General features: G+C 44.6%; 1 protein-coding gene across 4 annotated transcripts in view; it reads right to left on the reverse strand.

Moving 5' to 3' along the window:
• Nucleotides 1–15,847, reverse strand: part of RNF212B (ring finger protein 212B) — a 471,927-nt gene that overhangs the window by 383,296 nt on the left and 72,784 nt on the right. For all 4 annotated transcript variants that reach the window (XR_013224222.1, XM_077299403.1, XM_077299400.1 and 1 more), the window contains exon 3: nucleotides 6,299–6,351. Coding sequence is in view for 3 of the 4 variants with exons in the window: in XM_077299403.1 (XP_077155518.1) it covers nucleotides 6,299–6,351 (53 nt within the window). In the remaining variant the exon portion in view is untranslated. The remainder of the gene's footprint in view (nucleotides 1–6,298; nucleotides 6,352–15,847) is intronic.

Genomic DNA, 15,847 nt, shown 5'->3' on the forward strand with positions numbered 1-15,847 from the left:
TCCAACGGATCCGTTTTTTTTACAGATCCGTTACTTGGGGGTTGCCTGGGAAAAGTATCTACTTTTTGGAGCATGCGCAATTGAAAAAGCGGATTGGGGCGACGGATCCGCCGAAATGACGGTCGCGACGGATCCGTCGCCCATAGGCGGCCATTCTATGGAATGACGGACGCGACGGATCTGCCACGAACCGTCATTTCGGCGTTGACAAAAAACGATTCAATGTCCGTCTATGTCTAGACAACGTCCGCCAAATTTCGATGGATCCGTCGCATGACGGATGGAACGGATGACCATCCGTCACAATCCGTCGCCAATGCAAGTCTATGGGAAAATAACGGATCCGCCAAAAAAAAATGACGGATCCGTTATTTGAGGAAACTGGCGGTTTTAGACTGACTCCAAACAACTGAAGTGTGAAAGAGGCCTAAGATGCGCCAATTCTGGCACATAGCCTTGGTCTTCCCACTTGACCTGTAGCGGCTTTGTATTATCCTGTGACATCAAGCCCCAAAGTTAGTAATGGAGAGGCGTCAATAAGACGCCCCCATTACTAACCCCATAGTCACATTGTAAGAAACCACAGACACCCAGGATAAAGTCCTTTAACTAAAATTAACTGAAAAAATGACAGATTCCTTTAATAATCTTAATTAAACCACACTTACGACCTCGCCTAAATCCACTGAAGCCCTCGTTATCCTGTCCAGGATGAGAACCACTGATGAATGAGAAAGTCGCACGGTACAGAGGCGAGTTCACCCGACTTTCTAACGGTGCTTGCAGGGATCTCATCGAGATCACCACAGTTCAGCCCGGCTAGGAAAGGAGCCTCAGTCACGTCACCACTAGTCATTGAGGCTGCGCTCACAGCATCTCATTCACCAATGGTTCTCAGCCTGAACGGATGCATCTAGGTACCGTCCAGGTTGAAAACCTAATAATCCCCCAAACATGGATTACGGCGTGGGACAGAACAACGGATAGGAGAGGGATATTGTTGATTTTTATTTTTGGTTTATTACAGGAGAACGATGGTTTCGATTAGGCGAGGTTGTAAGTATGGTTTAATTGAGATTATTTAAGGAGTCTGTGTAATTTTTTCAATTAAAGGACTTTATTCTGGGGGTCTGTGTTTTCTTACGATGTGACTATGGGGATAGTAATGGGGGCGTCTTATTGATGCCTCTTCATTACTAACCTTGGGGCTTCATGTCACCGGACAATACAAAGGTGACATCAACCCTCCAACTTTCACCCCTCTTGCCACCGCTATAGAGCAAGTGGGAAGAGCCAGGCAAAGCGCCACAATTGGCGCATCTAAAAGATGTGCTTTTTCTGGGCAACTGTGTGTGCTATTTTTAGGCTGGGGGGCAATATTCATGGCCCCTAACCAGCCTGCGAATACTAGCCACCAGCTGTATGCTTTAGCATGGTTGGTTGTGAAAAATGGGGGGGAACCCATGTTATTTTTTTTATTATTTATTTAATTAAAATAAATGGCGTGGGGACCCTTCTATTCTTGATAACTAGTCTTGCTGAAGCTGACAGGGTTGCAGCCCACAGCTGTGAATTTTAACTGGCTTCTTATCAAAAATAGGGGGAAACCATGCAGGTTTTTTTTTTAATTATTTATTTACAGCACAGGAGCGGCTGATGAATACTCCCATCCGCCGCTCCTGTTCTCACGGTTATTAGCGGCAGCAGGTATCGGATAATGGGAGCTGTGGTCTTATCAGCAGACACCAGTGACCGGAGGTAAACTTTATACCTCCGATCACAGTTGAGTGCTCCCCCTGTCTTTTGACAGCATGGGAACTGTGGCTTTCAGACCGGTGGGGATGGTTTCACCGCCGAACAGAAGCGGGGTTTGCCGCACTGTCCTGCATATGACAGCGTGTCAAACACATCGGTCCCCCCATTCAAGTGAATGCAGTTCAGGTCTGCACTGCTGGATGACAGGCTGTATGGTCGCATCATGTGGCCTGCCATCTAGAGGTAGCAGAGCCAAATGTGAGGTCAAATCTGGCTGTCGTGCAGCAAATACGCTACAAAAAAGTCAATCTGTGTATTTGCAGCATTTTTTCACCATCCATTCAAGTCAATAGGTGAAAAAAGATGAAAAAACGCTGAAAGAAGTAACATGCTCTAGGTCAAAAAAAAGCTGCAAAGCACAAACTCCTGACGACAACAAAACCAATGTGTACATGAGATTTCTGAAATCTCATAGGCTTTGCTTGTACTGTAAAAAGCAGCTGAAAATTAGAATAAAAAACGCAGCAAAAACATCCAGTGTGAACATACCCTTTGTCATCTGCGTGTGGGACTTATTGACAGCTGTGCTGCTGGAAAAAAATAAACATGTACACGTGGGTCAAAAGGGTACAAGACACGTATGAACACACGGATATGTGCGCAGCCTGACAGATTTTAATGGGTCTACGTGTGTAGGCTTTAGTACGTGTTAAAACTGTCACCACACGTACCGGACACACTGACATGTGAAGGGGGCCTAACCCTGCACCTAGTAACTTGATGGTATACTGTAAACACTTTCACTTTCCAGAACGGCTTAATCTTGCTACATCCCAACAATATAAGAAGCATAGTGCCTAATTCAGGCTCATATAATCAGCATGTGTCAGGGTTTTCTTTTGTTTATTATTAACCTGTCACCAGGTTTGGCCTATAAGGCCAGGTTCACATTGCGTTAAAGCAGCCCGTTCAATGCATAGTGTTGACGGGCTGCGTTAACGCTGTAGCATACACGCCATCGCGTTATGCTATACCGCTAGCGCAGATGATTCATCTGTGCTAGCGGTGACGGAGCCTCAGACGCTGCAGCCCACATCCGAGGCTCCGTCACTGAATGATGGTACATCGCTAGCGTATGCCGATTATGGCATGTGTTGGCGATGCGCCCAATAATAGAGGTTAATGGCAGAGTTAACGGACTGCGTTACACCGCGTTATGGCGCGGTGTAACACAGTCAGTCTAATGGACTGCCATAACGCAATGTGAACCCAGCCTAAGAGATACGGCCATCACCTTTCAGGGCTGATGTACAGCATTCTATAATGCTGTATATCTGACCCCAACCCGTCCTCTAAGAGAAGAAAAATAACTTTTATTATACTCACCTGCGGGGCGGTCTGGTCCAATGGACGTCACTGGTCTTGGTCCGGCACCTCCCATCTTCTTACGATCCCCGTTCCTCCTGCTTGCTTCGTGTGGATGACGCGTCCCTTCGTCATCCACACAGACTCCTCAGCACAGCACTCCTGCGCAGGTGTACTTCTCTACCCTGTCAAGGGCAGAGCAAAGTACTGCAGTGCGCATATGCCGGGGCTCTTTGATCTTTCCCGACACCTGCGTACTGCAGTACTTTCAATAGGGCAGAGATGTTCACCTGAGCAGGATCTCGGTGCTGAGAAGACGTGTCCTCCACACGAAGCAAGCAGGAGGGCGATATCGCAAGAAGAAGGGAGGTGCCGGACGAAGACCAACGACGTCCATCGGACAAGACCACCCCGCAGGTGAGTATAATAAAAGTTAGTTTTCTTCTCTTGCAGGTCGGGTTGGGGGCAGACATACAGCATTATAGAATGTTATATATCAGCCCTGAAAGGTGATGGCCGTATCTCTTATCGGCCAAACCTGGAGATAGGTTCCCTTTAAACTCTGTAGGTCCTTGCATACAGGAAAAATATTAAAATAAAATAAAAGGCAAAGCAAAAACATCACCAAAACTGCGCCTTCTGAATACTTGCATTCCCTCTAAAAAGCAACTCTTGCTGATGTTATTAGGACTCTGCATTGCACCGGTTATTCCTCCTGAAAAGATATTACTAAATTGCATTCAGCTATTTTTGGGGGTTCTATTGAAATGAGTGTTGAGAGCTGTGCATGCATGGCTATTGATTCATATTGGAGAATTAGTGCCTAGGCTCTATTCTCGTGACAGATAGGAGTACTAGAGGTGAAAACCGCATCTTTCACAAATTTATGGCATGTGATTGATATGCTATAAATGTCCTAGATTAGACTGTGGATATTTGTGGACAGAATAGATAACTGGTGCAGAAAATGCTTTTACTAGCGTGAGATAATATAATGTTTATAGATGTTTATGATTTGAGAAGCACCTTTGGATTATAGTTATATAAAAGAAATTGATAAGCTAATGTATTAAAATATTAGGCTGTAACCTTCATTTATGAAAAATGATCTTTGAAGCCAAAAAGATGTTTATGTACTGAGTTACTATGAAATGATTGTAACTTGACCTTTGAGTTGCATACATGCACAATAAAATTCCACTAGTCAGGAACTTGATAACCTAGAAAGTCCATTCATGAAAAGAGGCTCAACGTACATTTCAATGCTAACTGCACACAGTTCACAAAACTTTGAAGTAATGTAGGCACTAAGTTAAATTTACTGGAATGAAAGGTGGCAAGAAGAATTGTATTGTTTCCTACATATGACATACTGTGTGCCCACACAATCACTCTCAGGGAGTAGCCGACAGAGTAGCAGAGTTGGTGCCAACAGACTCCTTTCTTGCCCCATCGGCATCCCTGCAACGTGGGTGATAGGGGGGCAGATAGTAGTCATGGCAGAAAGAGGTCAAATAATGACTTCTGGGACTAACAGCCTGATAGACCCTGTGAGCAGCAACATATAACATGCGTTCTGTCATCAAAATGATGACTTATGAATAGAAATGCATGTGTATTGCAATCTGTTCGTCTAATGATCTGAGAAATAAAATTTATTCCCACTATGTCAAAAAGTTTGATATGTTACATGACCCTCTTCCCATTGGAAAAAATAAAGTTGGATCCAAAATGGCCAACTTCAAAATGGCTGCCATGGTCACCACCCATCTTGAAAAGTTTTCCCCCTCACATATACTAATGTGCCACAAACAGGAAGTTGATATCACCACCATTCCCATTTTATTTAGGTGTATCCATATAAATGGCCCACCCTGTATAATGCACCCCCCATAGGCAGACTCTATAGCATAATGCACACCCAAAGGCAGACTCTACAGCATAATGCACCTCCATAGGCAGATTCTATAGTATAATGCATCGCGCCCTCGGACCTGAACGTCACAGCCAGAGGATGCAGAAGACGGAGCCCGGCGGTGGAACAGGGACAGGTGAATATCGCAATGCTCACCCTCCTCCGTTATACTCACCCTCCCGGCGCAGTCAATGCTTCTCCGTCATCCCGGGGCGGCAGCTTGTTCCTGTGTTCAGCCGTCACTGGTACCGCTCATTAAAGTAATGAATATGCGCTATGGGATTGGAGACACATCCATATTCATTACTTTAATGAGCGGTACCATGTGACTGCTGAACAACACCACAAGAGCTGCCGGCGCCCGGAGACCATCGCATCGGAGAAGCAGGGCCTGCACGGCGTGCAGGTGAGTATGATGTGACAGCCGTCGACCCCCTGGGAATGACTCGAGTACAAGCTGAGAGGGGCACTTTCAGCCTAAAAAAAATGGGCTGAAAATCTTGGCTTATACTTGAGTATATAAGGTAATTTTTGCCCTGATGTTTTTACGATTGCAATTGTGTAATAGCTCATGGCTGCGCTTCATACATTAATTCAGCTTTTTTGTTTAGAATAGTCACTATTTTTTCAGACATGAAAAAAATTTTATCTAAAAAATTTGATCAATTTGCCCTTTTTTCCAAAAATGTTTTATGGTTTCACAAATGTCTTGCATTGGTGCTATAACTCCTTATCTTGTTCATGCTTGGGGCGGCATGGTGGCTCAGTGGTTAGCACTGCAGCGCTGGGGTCCTGGGTTCAAATCCCACCAAGGACAACATCTGCAAGGAGTTTGTATGTTCTCCCCATGTTTGGGTGGGTTTCCTCCAGGTACTCTGGTTTTCTCCCACACACCAAAGACATATTGATAAGGAATTTAGATTGTGAGCCCCATCGGGGACAGCAATGATAATATGTGCAAGCTGTAAAGCGCTGCAGAATATGTTAGCGCTATATAAAAATAAAGATTATTATTATGCTTGCATGATGAAAGCAAAGATGAACTTTGGGATCATAAAAAAGGCAGCAAGAAAAGCAGTGAAACCTGTGTTTTGGCTGCAGCTTTTTTACTGCCAAGAGATCAGGTTTTGGTTGCAAAAAAAAAACACAGCAAAAGATCTACGTGTGAACATAACTGTAGTGTTTTCAGCCTCATAACAAGTCACATTGCAAAGATGTCAAATATGAAAGCTTTAAAACAAAGCAACTGGTATTTATACTCACATTGTCTGAAATTGGCAGATATTTGCAGGCAGTTTTGCATACGCTGCATAAGTCTGTGCAATGGGGAGAAGGGAACATGTTAGATATTATCTAAAACTGCATGCTGGTTCAGAGTCTTGAGGTCAGGGTTCAAATATAATCAGCAACATCCACAAATACACAGAAGATAGGTGTGATTCTAGGGAAAGTTTAGGCCGGGATCACACACGCGAGAAATACGGCCGAGTCCTCTGTGAGAAAATCACAGTTATAAGTGATCTAATAACCATCAGTCATTGGATCATCATTATCTCTAACCTGCTAAATTGGTTGGAGGACACAAATCATGTTATTTCAGTAAAAAAAAAAAGAAATTGAAAAAAAAAAAGAAATAAAATGAAAAATGATGTATGAAAAACAAACTATATGAAACAAAGAAAATATAGCAACTTCCCTGTACACACTCAGACCCCTCAGTCTTTACTATGACATGAATGCGTATCATAGAATATGCTATCTCTCATGCACATAAGTTAATTGTCTTTACTACCTTTTGATTCTCTGTATATTCCTTAGCTCCTATAATAAACATTTACGTTCTTGAGTGCTTTGTGCCCATTTAGGCTCTGTTCACATTTGCATTGGAGGCTCCACCGCAGATCCAGGCAAAAATACTGAACAATATTTGTCTGGTAAATGAACAGACACAATGACAGAATAACGACTGACCAAAAAAAAAGTCAATAAGGTATGTTGGTTAATGCTGCTGGTGACTGCTAGGAGGCAGATGTGCCACTGCAACAATTGTCACTGTTCTGCTCCTATGATTGAACTGGAAAATGAAAAATGCAGATGTGAACAAGTCAGGAAGTCATCTTTCCTTCCGTATAAACCCCAGTATTTGGTGCTTTCATGGTTATCATAGAGGTGGTGGGCTGCAATGGATCGCTGAATATGAACCACTTGCTTCAGTACCACGCAAAGACCATTATATTAGTTTTCATACAGCAAGGACCACCAATCAGCAAGAAATGGCCATCAACATGAACATTGGCTGACACACTAGAGATTTTCTTATTATTATATCTATGGTACGCTGTAATATAAGGTTAGAATTATCCCAATTCTCTATTTCTGCATGGACTCATAAGTAGCAAGCTCTGAAGATTATATATTCCTTAGGCTATGCGCACACGGTGTCTATGTACTTAGCCTACAGTAAATGTTGAGTCCTATTCCCAACATACAGAATATTGAAAAAGTTGCTATAGACTGCCATTCACCAGCCAGATGCCAAGAAAGTGTGGTCTTTTGGCTTGTGTCTGGAAGCAATGCGCCTGCATAATGTTTAGTTTTAAAGGGGTTGTTCACTCTTAGTGTCAAGGTGAAAATATATTTTCTTATATACCTTTTGTACTTTTATATATTTTATACTGTGAAACAATAAGTTTTCCCTTGCTAATGCAAATGTAACTGTATTAAAGATGGCTGCCAGTGTTCATTCTTCACTTCAGTTTAGAATCTGAAAGGTTAAAGTTTCATTTCTTCTGAAATCGAAACTTGGAAATAGAAAGAAGAGGAGGAATCCACCAGGAGACGTCCGACGAATCAGAAGGACTGAGCACTAGACGTATACTGCTTAAACCCCACCTATTGCATTCCTTTTTAGTACCGTGTATTTGGAAAATAAAGTTCAGTTGGTATGACTGTGGCTGACACATATAGTCACATGAGCATGCACTGAGATTGAACCAGCTACCTGTCTGACTCATTCTTACCCGGTACCACATGCTTATAGTTTAATTTGGAATGACTGGTGAATGAGGGTATATTGTCGTTACGACCCCGACAATTTGGAGCCCAACGGGGGGCGTGGACAGCGATCCGACACCCCCTGGACCCATGCCTGGATGTCTGTGGATGATACCCGTAGTGGCTGACCTCGAGGACTGATCACCCTCCGAACACGGTAAGTGGCGATCATGTACACTGTATATGTCACACTTGCTAGTGTCTCAGCCGTTATTGGTTTGTCTGTGGTCTCCTTGGGTCCGGGAGGTGACCGGTCGAGTGGTGAGATCGAACGCGATCCTGTGCCACGCTCTGAACCAGCAACTGAGAGACGTCGCATCCGGCGCGTCCTCATGTACACCACACCTCCTCCACCGGTCATTGTACTCCGTTCAACCACCCTACCCGAGACTATTGTCTAGTAGCGAAGTGGAGTGAAAGATTGAGCTAGTTGTAGATTGTGGGGCAGCTTAGAGAAAGGGATAGGAGACGCAGCCTCTGTGATATTGTGCTGACAGGTAACTAAGGCGTTCCGAGAGGGGACCACCTGTCCAGATAGGTAACTAAGGCGTTCTGAGAGGGGACCACCTGTGCTGACAGGTAACTAAGGCGTTCCAAGAGGGGACCACCTGTCCAGACAGGTAACTAAGGCGTTCCGTGAGGGGACCACCTATATTTTTTGTGGAGGGCTCTCACTAGGAGACCGCCTCCCGACTGTTTAGAATATCGTGGCAGGATAGTCTGTTAATCACTGTTGTTCAGGTTAGGGGACAGGAAATATTGAGCGCGAGGCTCTTTTCCTTATACGTTGAGCGAGAGGCTCCGTGTTTTGTTTTTTTTTTAGAACACCAGTGTTGAGATCGCTGCCAGTGGTTTACTGCAGAAAACCATAGTATTCTGTGAGTCAAGTTGCGTATCTTAAAGCAGAAGAAGTCCGTGCCCCACAAGTTAGATGAGGATGCTGTGGAAGTCAAGGCAATAGTAGAGTAACGGGAGGGAAAGAAGGCAGTCAAGAATGTTGAGAGATTGTATAAGTATGTAGGATTGCCCTCGTCAGGGAGATTGCAGCCGGCTATGTGGCCCAATCTCATAGAAAATAAAAGGGGCATGTTGAAAGATAAAGGATTGTTAGAACAAGCGCAAGCTCATCTGCGAGTTGCGCGAAGCTTAAAGAACAAAGGATGAAAATAGGTTGATGGAGAGGGAGGATCAGACAATGTAGAACCCGTGTTTGGTTATAAAATGCCTTTGAACTGTGATTTTACAGATTGTAAAATGGCCGCCGTGCCACTGATGATGAAAATGCAGTCCCAGCCACCGCCCTGTAATGGCGGCTGGATGAGCTTTCCAGAAGCGTAGGTGTGTCCTGTTTGTGTTGTGCAGAATCCAACCTGGGTGGAGACCTGCCGCGTGTGCGTGTACGGGCTGTCCTTGGGGCTCCGCCCAGACCACGGAGGATCATAGGAAAGTTTTGTAGAAATTAAGTCTGAAAACTGCTGCAATTTGTGACTGTGTAGAAGATACGGAGCCTTGTATCAGTGCTGTGTAGGAGAGGGGAGGAGGGAGCGGACCGCTGTGAGATTTCTCCTCTTTCCTCATCTGTGCTACGAACTTAGAGAAAGGGGGGCAAAGAGCTGGGCTTTTGTATTCTCCCTTGTGCGCTGTGGAATGCAGTGATTTTTCTTATCTCCGTGTTACTAGATGGGAGGGGGTGAGTGAATCCCTGCACGACCTGCTTGAAATTTCTCCCCTCGGTGCTGTGGGCTAGAGGGAAGGGGGGCCATGTATTGCATTCTAAGTTTTCTCTGTCCTTGGTTTAGTACACGCTGAGAGATTTATGTTTAAAGCAATAAGTACTGTATGAAATTGGAAGTGAAATAGACCTGTGCCTAGTCTTAGAGAAAAACTTGTAAGTAATTGAAAGATTGGTAAAAGATTTACCTGCTTATATATAGCAAATTGAAGATCAACAGGGGGGCTCCCTGTTGGATAATATGGTCCCTCCCTAGCTTCGTTATGTCAATTTTCAGATTAAGAGTTTGTTTTAATCGGTGTAAATGGCAGACCCCCCAGCCCGGAAAGGCCCCTACATCTCCTCTTCCCGTGAAACCTTCACACTTACAAGGCCAGACTTTCCAGGAATCTGAAGTTTGGTTCCCCTGTCATTCACGCTACTACATCACACCTCAGGAATCCCAGGTTTTTTTCTCAGTAGGGTATGGGGACATAATTACCCACCAGGTAGGAGCCATAGTGAACTCAGCTAACTCTACCCTGTCATATAGAGGTTGTTTGGCCCAACAGATAGCTAGAAAAGGGAAGCCCAGCCATAGCCCAAGAGTGTCAGGCCTACCTTGCCACTTATGGCCCCTTGCATCCAGGAGACGCTATGTCCACCCAAAGAGGGAATTTGCCCTGTGATATAGTGTTACACACTGCAGGCCCCGTATATGATTACAAGACACCCGAGCACTGCTGTACAGTATTGCAGACTGCCTTGCAGACAGAGCTCACCTGCAGGGCATGCTACAGGTGTGCTGATTCAGTTTTATGGAGACAAACAGAGACCTGTTGCTTATTACAGTGGCCGCCTGGATACGGTGGCAAGAGGAAGTTCCTCCTGTGTTTGGACTGTGTTGTATTACCCACTGATGGTCCACACCCCACATGATGTATATAGTATCTTTAACCAGGTACAACCTAGCCACATGTCCATGGCTGGACAGCTGCGACTTTGGTGTGCTATTCTCATGCCTACTAATGTGACTTTGAAAAGGTGCACTGTCCTGAACCCCGCTACTTTTCTCCTAGTTCCCCTGGATCCAAAGGGGGGAGGAGAAGGTGACATGAGCAAGGACACTCTTTTTCTTTCTAGAATGGATCCAGAGGAACAAGATTAGGTTTCCAAACCATATGATTGTCTAGAATTGATGTCTTAGGAAACGGCTGGTCTCTAGTGTGCCTATTCTAATGCTGATTTTGAGCTTTTTGTAGATGGATCCCGTCACCAAGATGACCAAGGACGCTTCTGTACCAGATATGCTGTGGTCTCAGAACATGAGGTAATCAAGGCAGAGTCAATGCCAGCTCATATGTCTGCACAAGAAGCAGAGCTCAAGGCGCTTACAGAAGCGTGCAAACTAGCAGAAGGTAAGACTGTAAATATCTACACTGATTCCAGGTATGCTTTTGGCATTGCACACGGTTATGGGCCTATCTGGAGAGCCAGGGCTTTCCTGACAGCAAATGGCCACCCCTTTGAACATGCTGAGGCAGTCCAGCAACTTATGAATGCACTACAGTTTCCCACCCAAGCAGGCATCATAAAGGTAAAGGCACATACCAAAGGCACTGATGGACGGACAAAGGGTAACGCACTGGCAGACCAGGCTGCCAAGAAAGCAGCAAGCACTCCTGTAGCCTCTCAAGTACATCACCTAGACACCCCACCATCTCCACTTGTGTTGAAAGACATCTTAGCCCGGTTACAAGAACAGGCAAGTAAGGAGGAGAAAAATAGGTGGCAAAAGATAGGGGCTTGCTCTGATACCGTCACTGGACTATGGGGGAGGGGTGAAAAGGTCTGCCTACCACAGGTACTGTACCCAATGATGGCACAGGTTCTGCACGGGAATGTGCACCACTCGAAGACGGCCATGTGTGACACCCTACAGAAACAATGGATTGCCCCCGGGGTTTTCCACCTGCGCAGAAGGGCAGGTACAGAGCTGCATGATATGTGCCACACATAATCAGGGTAGGACAGTGAAAACCCCATCCAAGCACACTCCCCGGCCCTTTAACCAATTCCAGAGACTGCAGAATGATTATATTCAGTTGCCTAGGGTAGGGACGTATGAGTATGTGTTGGTCTGCATTGATTTATTTTCAGGTTGGCCAGAAGCCTACCCAGTTGCCAAAGCTACGGCTAAGACAACGGCGAAGAAACTGATGGCTGAGATCATATGCAGGTATGGAGTTCCTGAAGTCATTGAAAGCGATCGGAGTTCCCATTTTACTGGAGAGATCATGTCAGAGGTAATGGCAGCACTGGGGGTAAGTCAAGCATTGCATACTCCATCCACAGAGCAGTGGAAGAGTGGAGAGACTAAATGGAATTCTTAAGCTTAAAATCCAGAAGGCAATGGCAGAGACTGGTAAACCATGGACAGAATGCCTTCCTCTAGTTTTGTTTTCAGTAAGATATACCCCAAACAGGAAGACAGGACTGTCACCGTATGAGATTCTGTTTGGCAGGAGCCCCAATTTTGAATGTTTCTTTCCACAACAGTTGCAACTCAAGTACCAGGACTTGACTAGCTATGTGCAGGCCTTACATGGACACCTTGCCAAAGTGCATTTAACTGTCTTCAGTTCTCTTCCAGACCCAGACAAGGATCCTGGACACCATCCCTTTGTGCCAGGAGACCTGGTGTATGTGAAAAAGTTTGTGCGCAGAGACTGTCTCCAGCCGAGATTTGAAGGACTTCACACGGTGATCCCGGTCACCCCCACTGCAGTAAAACTTGAAGGAAAGAGCACCTGGATCCACGCCTCACACTGTAAAAGAGACCGAACCAGTGTTTAGTCACAGTAGTGACTGAAGAGAAATGTTGCTGTTGTTTTTGATCCTGGAAATGGGGGCCATCCTCGCCCTTACCTTTTCGGCCCCTAATGTAAATGAAAATACTAAGGTCCCACTATTCTCTGGGTAAACCTGACAGCCCCGGTGAATATCTGGCGATTTGATTTCTGTGATGTAGTCAAGTGCCTCGAGACTGAACGGGTGGTAGAGGGAATTATCCAGTTTTATATATGTGTTACCAGAAATGACAACAATAATTGTTATTATTGGACAGATGCTGCCTGGAGTACGGGAGATGATTGGGGATATAAACCTAGCGAAGCCACGTTCCCTAAGGATGGGACGGGTAGGAGTCATCGTGGGAGAATGCATCTAACAGCTTTTCCGCAACCACCTAGAGGCTGTAAATGGGGTAGAAGTTGTCACCCCCTCCTCCTGAATCTTGAAAACCCCCAATCTGCTGATCTGCAGACGTTTGTATTGGGAAGGCATTATAATTATGTATTTAGTGCTGGACCCTATGGGTATTTAGGCCATATACAGCTCCAGGATATTAGCTCTAGACCAACCAAGGCCCCTGTTACCAGTACACCTAAAACGGGCCCAGGTGAGCGTTTGCAAAATGTATTTAATGAAGTGATACCCATTCCAGGTCTCAGTTGGCAAGAGGTTTTCTCCATAGAAACACAAACAGCTCCAAGGAAAAACCTATGGTTAGAATGGGTGAGATACAATGTAAGAGTCCAGAATATCTCTGTAGGATGTATTGCTTGTGCTGCTGCGAATACACATCTCTACACACATGCATTGCTTTTTCCTGATGACAACACCACTGCCTGTGTCATGAATCTGTTGAAAGGTTTGAAGCCCACTGATTGCCCAGATTATGTCCCACTAATTCATAAGGAACCCAAACTAAAGGTCCCAGGAGAAGTAACCGTATTAGCTGACAATTACACCTGCTATAATTCCCACGACATTACAGGTACACCAGTAGGGATCTTCGAGACAGGTTTCTGCAAGGAGAACAGTTCCTTAGATACTGACTTGCTAATTAAACATACACAATATATGTACGATATTTATTGGTTATGTGGAGATGGTAAGCTCCGTCCCAGGTTGCCTAATGCCTGGATAGGTCAATGCACCCTTGTTAGACTGGCTATGCAGTTCAAGATTTTACCTTGGAATCCAGAGGTACCTGATGAACCTACCAGAAAGAGAAGCCTTGATCAGCTCCACATGAGTTATGAAGAAGATCCACTAGTATATATTGATGCCATTGGAGTGCCAAGGGGGGTGCCTGACCAGTTTAAAGCCCAGAACCAGATTTATGCCGGCTTTGCTTCTATAGTACCACAGATGCAGATTAATAAAAATGTTGAATGGATCAATAATATATATATATTACAGAGAACAAAGATTTGTTAATTATAGCTGTGATGCCTTTCAGGATATAGTTGAGGACTTGGGCCCTAACGCTTGTATGACCCGTGCTGCAACCCGACCTAAGAGAATTACACTGAATCCTGTCCAGACAAGATCACATGTAGTGATATAAGAAGCTGACACAGGATTGTGGTTGGTGGATAGTGGGGACATTAACTTTTAGGAGTAGGCTGACAGTAATCCATTTGGGAAGGAGCTGTAGACCAGCATGTCATGTCACTCCCACCACCAGAGAACCAACCACATCAGGTAGGGTAAGACAGATACAGGAGTATTATCCCTGGAGGCCCTCTGACTAGCTAGCTACGCAAAATATTTGGCTGACCCTGAGAATCAACCTTTCTCATTCTACAGAAAAATAATGATCATATGATGGACGTATAAGTGCACCTAGGCAGGCCTAGGTAGTTAGTGAGCACAAAAACAGGTGACGTGCTAGGACGCAAATTAAGATTTTCTACAGATGTGACAAAGGAGAGAGTGTAGAGCTATACTTTGGACAGTTACAGCTGAAATGGGAAGACATGGGGTATAGTCCCATAAACCCACATGATGTTAGAGTATTGGTAAATACATTCATTGACGGTATGACCAAAGACTTACGAGACGAAATATAGACAGCCAGACCTGAATGGCGAAATGTAGATCCAAAAGACCTGAAGGTTTCTAAAGAAGTTGAACAAATTAGGACAATAAGACGACGTGTCATGTATGCTGGAGCAGACACATCTTTCTTCTCCAGTTGGTTAGGTGGGATCAAGGGATTCCTTCAATAAGTTTGTTTGGTACTAATTGCTCTCCTTATAGTTGGATCGATAATCCTCTGTTGTGTTATTCCCTTGTATAAAAAGGTTATTGCCAAAGCAACTCCGACTGGCGCCTTCCTCAATCAAGAAATAGATCCATCAGAGTACAATGGTACTGATCCAGGGGAGATCCCGAAGTATATTCCTCTCAAGAGAATAGACAAAACCCCCCATTCTCAGATGATGCCAAGAGATTTAGTTTAGGGACAGTGGGAGAACTCCATGTGAGGTTAGTGAAGGGTTCAGCTGCCTGGAGGCCTCTCGCTAGGGGAGAGTTTCTGAGGCGTCTGGATGAAGAAATCCACCTCCCCTTTTCCCATCACATGGACAGTCTCAAAGGATCTTTCTGTAAGGGAAAAACTTAGTGTTTAGGGGGGATTGTCAAGGTGAAAATATATTTTCTTATATACCTTTTGTACTTTTATATATTTTATACTGTGAAACAATAAGTTTTCCCTTGCTAATGCAAATGTAACTGTATTAAAGATGGCTGCCAGTGTTCATTCTTCACTTCAGTTTAGAATCTGAAAGGTTAAAGTTTCATTTCTTCTGAAATCGAAACTTGGAAATAGAAAGAAGAGGAGGAATCCACCAGGAGACGTCCGACGAATCAGAAGGACTGAGCACTAGACGTATACTGCTTAAACCCCGCCTATTGCATTCCTTTTTAGTACCGTGTATTTGGAAAATAAAGTTCAGTTGGTATGACTGTGGCTGAAACATATAGTCACATGAGCATGCACTGAGATTGAACCAGCTACCTGTCTGACTCATTCTTACCCGGTACCACATGCTTATAGTTTAATTTGGAATGACTGGTGAATGAGGGTATATTGTCGTTACGACCCCGACATTAGGACAACCCCTTCTTGATCTAAATGTTTGTCCCCGATAAAATAAAAAAGCCTATACTCACCTCCTGTGCCGGCGGTGTAGGTA

Source organism: Ranitomeya variabilis, chromosome 1, assembly GCF_051348905.1.
Source record: "Ranitomeya variabilis isolate aRanVar5 chromosome 1, aRanVar5.hap1, whole genome shotgun sequence".
In the NCBI taxonomy this organism is placed as follows: Eukaryota; Metazoa; Chordata; class Amphibia; order Anura; family Dendrobatidae; genus Ranitomeya; species Ranitomeya variabilis.